The sequence below is a fragment of the Carcharodon carcharias genome, chromosome 2 (assembly GCF_017639515.1).
Source record: "Carcharodon carcharias isolate sCarCar2 chromosome 2, sCarCar2.pri, whole genome shotgun sequence".
NCBI lineage: Eukaryota > Metazoa > Chordata > Chondrichthyes > Lamniformes > Lamnidae > Carcharodon > Carcharodon carcharias.
This window is the reverse complement of record NC_054468.1, coordinates 231,895,479-231,904,108: the sequence shown is the minus strand read 5'-3', so window position 1 is coordinate 231,904,108 and position 8,630 is coordinate 231,895,479. Positions and strand designations below refer to the sequence as shown.

Here is an 8,630-nt window from a genome sequence, read left to right as displayed (position 1 = left end):
CCATCTGGTTATGGTTCATGCTGTTTGGAGAAAGAAATCTGTTGTCCTTATCTGGTCTACATGTTCACAGACCAACACCAATGTGGTTGACTTATAAATGCTGGTCTAGCTAGTGATGCCCATATCCAATGAATTAAAAAAATGGACACTAAGGGCTGCAGCAGAATATCGCTGAGATACAACAGCCTTTTCACAATCAATTATCCTTGTGCCAAGTTGCAGAGGGAAGTGAAAGACAGTGGGGCAAGCAGGTGATCAGAGGTGAGGGTTTCTGAAGAATAAGGCTTGTGGATGCAGCGGTGAGGGACTGGAACATTAAGATGGTAGATGGGAGCATTTAGTGACTGAACAATGAGGGGTAAAAAAAGAAAGTAGGAACAAGAAAACCAATATTATAAAGCAAAAGTCAATATCTCCTAACTAGATAGTGAGAGAGAAAAAAAATAAACCTGGTCTTTCAGATGTGTGGGGATTGAGTTACAGAAAAAAAGATAAATTAAATTTAAATTTAATAATGAACAAAACAAACAACACAATAATCTCTATCCTCCCATGAAATTTATTTTTTTAATTTCCTTAATGTGATTCTGTAATAATTCCTTGTGCACTACTGGCCTGTTTATTTTACATGGGTATGTGCCAAGAATGAAAGTCACAAAGGAGATAAATGCAAGGGATTTGACCAGTAATGTGAGATGGCAAGTGAAACCCCAGTCTGGGTAATGAAGAATTAGGGTCCATTGTACATGAAGCACCAGCTGATGTACAACAGTTTCCACCCTCTCTCTTTCCAATTCCCCCACCTTTGCCAAAGGTGTTGAGCGCTCACTGTGGTCCGTTTCCATTCAGCCTCTCATGCCCCATGTAACTTATGAATAAACCTTGACAGTGAGTTCTGGAAAACTATTCGACTACGCAGGCGGCAGTGGTAGGGAATTAGCACAGTTGAGCCTGATCCCACCTTCAAACGTTTCCATTTGAGAAAATCAAGCCTTCCCACGCCTCCCATTCCCATCCAAACCTTGGGGCACTGAGGCCAACTCTGATACCTCTACCCCTACCACAAATGAGACCAGTTAACTCCACTCAGCCAAGGGATTAAACCTGTTGCAGTCACCTGGATCACTCATTGGATACAGAGGCTCTTTCAGTGGCAAAGCTCCATTTCCATCGTTAAACTGGTGGCCTCACAGTTCCCAGGTAAATGTTGAGGTTAAAGGACTTCCACTATTATCAAATAAACATTTTCCACATTTAATTTTCAGGACTTTACCTCTGTTTTGTTATATTCCCTTCTGATTCCAAATATTTAGCTGACACAACATAGGTAAGTATTATCCCTGAAGACTTGCATTTTCTTTTCTTTCATTAATCCATAGACTCATAGACGTTTACAGCACAGAAGGAGGACATTCGGCCCATCGTTTTCACGCTGGTCAACAAAGATCTGACTACACTAATCCCACTTTCTAGCGCTTGGCCCATAGCCCTGGAGGCAATGGTAACACAAGTGAATATCTAAATACTTCTTAAATGTTATGAGAGTTTCTGACTCGACCACCCTTTCAGGCAGTGAGTTCAGGTGGAGTCCACCTGAAAGATGTTGAAAGAACTTCCTGTTAAGAGTCCAACATAAAGGAACAAACGATCCTGGAGTGAAAGGACAATCAAATGACAGAGACAGATAAAGGTCACAGTTGTTAAAAGTCAACAGTAGTGGCTTTTCTGCTGGTCCAGTCATATAAAAAAAGAATATATGTGCTGTGGTACTGAGCTCAACGCAAGGTCGGAAAGATCTTTTGGATGTTTGGCCCATGACATGTGCTGAGTCAACTGAGCTCAAGCGGGGAGTTACAGTGGGGATTCCATAGTTTACCTCAGACACTTTGACTGGGGAGGTGAAAAAACAGGGGTATCAGCCAGGGTTCCTGTTTCTGATAGATGTCCAGTAGCCACACTGCCATCCCTTCAGTGGAAATACTAGCATGAGTACAAACCCACATGATTGAAAAGTTTTTCAATATTTGCTGACATACAAACATCAGATACTTGGATGAGGTACAGGGAAGGGATTCCCACTGGATGCAGATTCACACCCCAGTGTGAATTGCCACTGGCCAAGGAGAGGAAAGGGAGAACATTTGGAGGGATAGTGTGGGGATGGGGAGGGAATAAATATGAAGGGTTGGGATTTGTGACTCCCAACTACAATCTATTCTTAGTGAACTCTCGAGCAATGACTCCCAGTTCTGGCATCAACCAAATGATGGGCAGTGGATCAGTTGCCCAGGTGGCTCTCTTCCCCCAGTTAGAGTCCTGTTGTGATTTGTGTGAGTTCTGAGTTGAGGTCCTCTCCCTGGTGCGAGTGGGGTTCCAGGGACATCTGCACGCCTAGTCATACCTGGTGATTAGTCCTATCGGCTGTGTGGATTGTGGATGGGTGCTCCCGGGTGTGGTTTCTAACCCGGTTGGAGCCCTGATACTGAATGGTTGAGGAAGCGGGCACGCAGAACTCCCGGAAACACCGCTTGAAGTTCTCATCCAGGAAGGCGTACAGGACGGGGTTGAGGCAACTGTTGGTGTACCCCAGGGCAATGCAGAAGTGCCAGGCCACTGCTGCGAAGAGGGTGGATGGGATCTTTACCAGGGCCCTGAGGATGACATAGATGTGGATGGGTGTCCAGCAGATGATGAAGACGGCCACTACCACAAGGACCATCCTGGTGATGCGCCGGAGGTTCCTGTCCTTCTCCTTTGAGCCAGAGAGCATCCGGACACTCTTCAGACGGAGGATCATCAAGCCATAGCACACCGTGATAATCAGGACCGGCATGACAAAGGCAAAGATGAAGACGCAGATTCTCAGGAGGTTGTCCCAGTACCAGGAAGGGTGCGGGAATTTCAATGTGCAATCTGTTATTCCTAAAACTGGAAAGATGGACAGGATAAAAACAAAAATAGTTAAATAGTAGATTGTTGGCCAAGTGCATCAATTTTTGCATGAAAGGTCTTGTAGACAAACACGCCAACAATGAGGGACAGGAAAAGTCCCTCTGCTTCATTTCAAAGCCTTCAGCATCACAATATAGAGACTGTAAACACCTCCTGAAACCATGTGATCTCCTGGGAGGGACAGAAAATTAGGTCATGACACAGGCCAATTCTGGGTGGAGAAACGTCTGGGCAATTGATCTCTTAAGCCTTAGTCAATTGAAATTAGTCCGGGAGATCACTGGGGCCTTGTGCACTGAGCTTTTGTATGAGGTCATCTCTGCTCCAACCAGAAATGAGCCCTGTTCTCATTTGAAGGAATTTAGCAAATGGACATCAGCTGTCAGCCTGTTCAAGGGCTTCATTATTCTCTGGGAAAAAAAAACATCTCCTGACATTGAACCTTGACCTGGCTTTATACAACATAAAATTGAGACCCACCTGCCCCTGTCACTATTGCCCCTAACCTATGTAATTAGAACAAACTGTCGGCTTGAATAAACAACCTTAAGTCCACATTCAGATCACTCCTGAGTCTATGCTTTGTAAAATGTCCTGAATAAGAAAACCAGCTGCTGAGGTGATCTGAGTAATATCAGATCATTTACCAGAGCAACAAGTTTGCCCAGGCAATTAAATCATGAAATTAAACACGAAGGCCATTCAGCCCAACACACCTGCACTGATGCCAGATGTGCTTCTGAAGAAAGGATACTGGTGATGAGGTGGGTGGGTTTGAAGCCGGTGGTGGTGGGTGGGGGACTATGGTGTGAAGGTTGTGACTGAGATTGAAATCAAAAGGGATCAATGTTGCTGGGTCAAATGGGGTCATCCCAGTTTGAGTGAACACTCAAATTTCTCATCAAACATAGATAGAGATTTGCTAAAGAAAAGGATTCCAGTCCACATTGATCACAGGCCCTCTTTACAATGAATTTTGGATGTAAGTGACCTTTCTCACCATAGGGAGAGTGGAAACAATACTCTACCTGCTGCCCGGTACTTACCATTGTCGAACCTTGTAGTTGCCATTATCATGACGGGCAGTCCAATGGCTGAGGACAGGATCCAGATGCAGACATTGACAATCTTGGCATTCCGTGGCGTGCGGAAATCCAGAGCCTTGACCGGATGGCAAACTGCGATGTATCGGTCCATGCTCATGGTGGTGAGGGTGAATATACTGGTGAACATGTTGTAGTAGTCGATGGACATGATGACCTTGCACAGCAGCTTCCCAAAGGGCCAGGTCCCCATCAAGTAGTTGACACTTTGGAAAGGCAGTGTGCTGGTGGCCAAGGCGTCGGCCAGAGCAAGGTTGAAAATGTAGATATTGGTGGCTGTTTTCATTTTGGTGTATCTGAAAATCAAGGGAGGGAAAACATGGTTAGTTCAGTACAGGGAGTGACAGGAGATTCCATGGACTTCTGACTTCGTTGATCATTACGTGCAGTCAGAATTCTACAGAACAAAATGCTTTTATACTCTTCCTCCTACTCACCCTTCTCCCTCAGTGGGTTAGTACTTAGTACACTCAAGTCATTCACAGCAGGGGTTAGGTCCAGAGTGAAACTCCCCATACACTGTCCCATGAAACACTCCCAGGATAAGCATTTATTGCAAGGGGAATGAAGTATAATGTGGAAAAATGTGAGGCAATCCACTTTGGCAGGAAGAATAGAAAAGCAGAATATTATTTAAATGAGAAAGAGACTGCAGAATGCTGCAGTATAGAGGGATCCAGGTGTCCTTGTACATGAATCACAAAAAGCTGGCTTGCAGGTATAGCAAGTAATTAGGAAGGCAAATGGAACATTGGCCTTTATTGTGAGAGGAATGGAGTTTACAAGTATGGAGGTTTTGCTATAACTGTACAAGATATTGGTGAAACCCCACCTAGCGTGCTGTATACAGATTTGGTCTCCTTACTTAAAAAGGGATATATTTGCATTGGAAGCAGTTCAGAGAAGGTTCACTAAGCTGATTTCCAGGATGAAGGGGTTGCGTCATGAGGAAAGATGGAGCAGGTTGGGCCTATACTCAATGGAGTTTAGAAGAATGAGAGGTGATTGTATTGAAACATATAAGATAATAAGGCAGCTTGCCAGGGTAGATGAAGAGAGGATGTTTCCTCTTGTCACCCTTTGTGGGGAACCAGAAAAAAGAATCTCCCATTTAAGATGGAGATGGGGAGGAATTTCTTCTCTCAGAGGTTATTTGGTGTTTGGAATTCTCTTCTCCAGACAGTAGTGGAGGCTGGGTCATGTAATATGTTCAAGACTGAGTTAGACAGATTTTTGATTGACAGGAGAGTCAGGAAAGTGGAGTTAAGGCCACAATCAAATCAACCATGATCTTATTGAATGAAGGAGCAGGCACGAAGGGCTGAATGGCCTACTTCTGCTCTGATTTCTTATGTTCTTATGTAGGCATGGCACTAGTTAGAGAAAAAAGAAAGGCTTGCATTTATATAGTGCCTTTCATGACCACTGGATGTTCCAAGGCACTTTACAACCAATGAAGTACTTTTGAACTGTAGTCACTGTTGTAGTATTGGAAATGTGGCGACCAATTTGCACACAGCAATGTGATAATGACCAGATACCCTGTTTCTGATTGTGATGTAGATTGAGGGGTAAGTATTGATCAGCTCACTGGGGTCATTGGTTCTTCTGTGTCCACCTGAGAGGGCAGACAGGGCCTCAGTGTAACATCTTATCCAAAAGACAGAAACTCCCTTTGTGACTAACCTTGTAACTTTAACTTGCCCTGAGAGAGTTTGCTGGGATGAAACCAAGTAAATTGCCCTCTACACTAACCCATCAAACACAGATTAAGTGTTCTGCAGTATCAAATCAAATGTCATAGGTTACATGATAGACTTTCAATTATAGAGTAAGGGAATATCTTGCAGAACGAATAATGGTGGTGGCAGTGTGGGGGGGGGGGGTGGGGGGGTGGGTTATTATTATTATAATGAAAATAATCCATTCTTACCTGAGTTTGGGGAGAGTGAACATGAAAAACAAGTCTTTCAAATCTTTCCATAGCTTGAGGTCCTGTTCCCCCATCCACCTTCCTTCAGCACTCGGTGACCTGGTCTGCAGTTTGGCCACCTGAGTGGTGGAGTGTAGTTGGTTGGAAGGAAGTAAGTGTGAGTTTTTATGTAAACATGTCACGGAATAATTCTACCCTCTCTCCAGTGGCAGCACTAGAGTGCCGCCACTGGATATGCAGGGGGCGGGGTGTGGCAATTATAATGGGCAGAAATTACAGGGGTAATTCCCATTGGCAATGTGGAACTTGTAATGGAATTATATGCATACTAAGAATTGATGGTATGATTTGAAAAGGGAGTCTACATTCTACCTGCGCGCCTTTCAGAGACTGCACTACCGGACTTATCGGTTAGATGGCGCTATTTGAGCACTTAACTCAAGTGGCAAATCAGTCCCACCCGATAAATGTACAAATGTATATTAAATACAGATATTAATCCATTAACATTCAACCAAGGCACAGATATGCAAAAATTAATGTGCAGATTGTGTAATTCATTCCTGCAGCATTGTGTGTAATTTTTTTTCTTGTTTGTAATCAATGCATGAGTACCTAACATTGAATAAACCATCAAGCGCAAAAAGACAAGGGCAGCAGTTCTAAAGGTTATGCACGTTGTCTTATGTATAACCAAGAATATTGACACTTCATGTCCAACGATTGCAATGAATGAAGTGAGGCCGGGGAGCGAAGCTGCTCGACTCGGGCCAAATCTGTTGATGCTGGCGAGAGGTTTTAACGAGAGATGGAGAGAGAAACAGGGAGTAAGTTGGGTTGCACCTTACCTGACAATGACATACATGACCAGGACATTGCCGACCAGCCCCAGTACACAGACAATGGAATAAAGAGCAGTGATGATGATGGCGATAACGATTGAAGAGAAGCTCTTGGTCAGAGAGGTGCTCTCTGTGCCGTTGCATGGGTACGAGGTGGAGTTCATGCAGAGATAGGACGAATTGGCAGAACCCAGGCTGGAATTCGCAATGGCCAAACTGCTCTGGCAGAGCTGGGATCCGTTGGCAGCTACATCAACGCAAGGCTGGACGAGTAGATCCATTGCAATGTTTTTTTTTGTTAAAAAGCGGAGCTTGGAGCAGGAGCACTGTGATTCAAAACTTCAACAGAAGCCTCCTCAGATGACTAGTGCAGCGCATCTCCTGGACAGTGAGGTGAAATCCTCTGGGGGAATGAATCTCCTGGGCTAGCAGTGGAGGAAGGGTCACCCCTTTTCACATTATTTGCCAAGTGTTGTTAAACTGGACTCTGTGGGCGGATATCTGGGCCCCTGGGCAGCCGCTGTCACTGACGGATCCATCTCCTGCTGGCTGAACCTTTTCTGGTCGTGATTCGCCGTTTTATTGGAGGGGGTGACGTCAGCCCCCCCCCACCCCCCCCCCCCCGCCTCGCTGTGATTGGAGAGTTGGAGCCGGCACCTGCTCCCAGTGTCAGGTAAAGGTGGGCAATAGGGAGCTGCGCTGTCCTTGGTACTGAAAGAGACCCAGGACTGAAATGGACTGACTTGAATCTCGGAAACAAATAGCAATTGAAAAGCAACTGGATTAACTTTAAAGGCAGAGCGGAGAGAGATGCTCTGGCTTAGGAAAGAGTACAGCCCCAATCAACAGCCCAGTCTAATGGTGCATGGACATTTAGCCCTGTCTAAAGTGGGATTTATTGGTCAAGGAGAGGGCTGGGAGTGGGCGAGGTGGGGCGGGGTGGAGTAGGGGGAGGGGGCATGATATAAGGCAACTAATAAGAAATTGGCATGAATTTTCTGTTGAAACTAATGCACACAAGTGTTTTCTTATTTAAACACGTCGCCCCACCTTTTGTCCCAACTGTATAAAAGCCATTCTATGGCAAGCTGATGGTTGGTGTACTCACTGTATGCCGAGGGAAACCTGAACAGGGAAGTGAGGGAGATGGAACTGTCAGGTCAATAAGCATCTGTATAAAGAAAGTGGGGTGAGTAACCCAGTTCATCCGAGGGGGCAGACAAGGCTTTGGTTGAAGGTTGCATCTAAAAAGCAGAGTCTTTGGCAGTTTAGCATGGTGAATGTCAACCTAGGGAACGTGCTCAAGTTGGTGGAGTGGAGCTCGAACCCACAGTCTTCTGACTCAGATGCAAAAGTGCTATCCACTGAGCCACAGATGACACTCAATGAAGGGCTACTCACCCCCCGCCCCCCCAATCTCAGTGACTTGCCTTTTCTCTTTCTACATGCTCTCAGTAGCTTGCTATGGATGGCCAGCGTTTTTTTGTCTTTTCCTTTCTGATTTGATTATTTTTCTTTCAGTGTTGTATATGGGTCCCTGACAAGTTCTAGTGAGATGGTCAAAGGGTTCTTTGACTTCCTTAGGCAACCTTGACAGCATTTACAATCTAAAGGGATCCAAAGAAATTCTTCTTCCTGACCTGAGATAGAATGGTGCATTCTCAGACTTAGGAACTACATAGGAAGAGAAGGATTCTTATCCTATCCCATGGATCCTGTACGATCTCATTGAGCTGATGACTGGCATTAAAAGCAGACAGTGAATGTCAAAGTACATCTGCCACTCTTTATCCCATATTC

At 45.0% G+C, this 8,630-nt stretch overlaps 1 protein-coding gene across 3 annotated transcripts; it reads right to left on the bottom strand.

Moving 5' to 3' along the window:
- Positions 1-2,395: 2,395 nt before the first annotated feature.
- On the bottom strand, positions 2,396-6,952 carry oprm1 (opioid receptor, mu 1). 3 transcript variants are annotated; one of them, XM_041174007.1, is made up of 3 exons: positions 6,837-6,952; positions 3,999-4,351; positions 2,396-2,922 (listed from the first exon to the last, which is right to left on the bottom strand). In XM_041174007.1, the coding sequence occupies exons 1-3, from the start codon at positions 6,851-6,853 to the stop codon at positions 2,396-2,398; spliced, it is 897 nt and encodes a 298-aa protein (XP_041029941.1). In that variant the 5' UTR covers positions 6,854-6,952. The 3 variants fall into 3 exon arrangements, with proteins under 3 accessions (XP_041029941.1, XP_041029948.1, XP_041029957.1); XM_041174014.1 differs by having other exon boundaries at positions 2,396-2,928; positions 6,837-6,937; XM_041174023.1 differs by having other exon boundaries at positions 6,852-6,916.
- Positions 6,953-8,630: the final 1,678 nt, after the last annotated feature.

Bases quoted from the DNA above. Each gene is read 5' to 3' on its own strand.
- oprm1 (XM_041174014.1), bottom strand. The intron at 2,929-3,998 runs GTAAGTACCGGG...CCATCTTTCCAG, and splicing joins AACTACAAGGTTCGACAATG to TTTTAGGAATAACAGATTGC.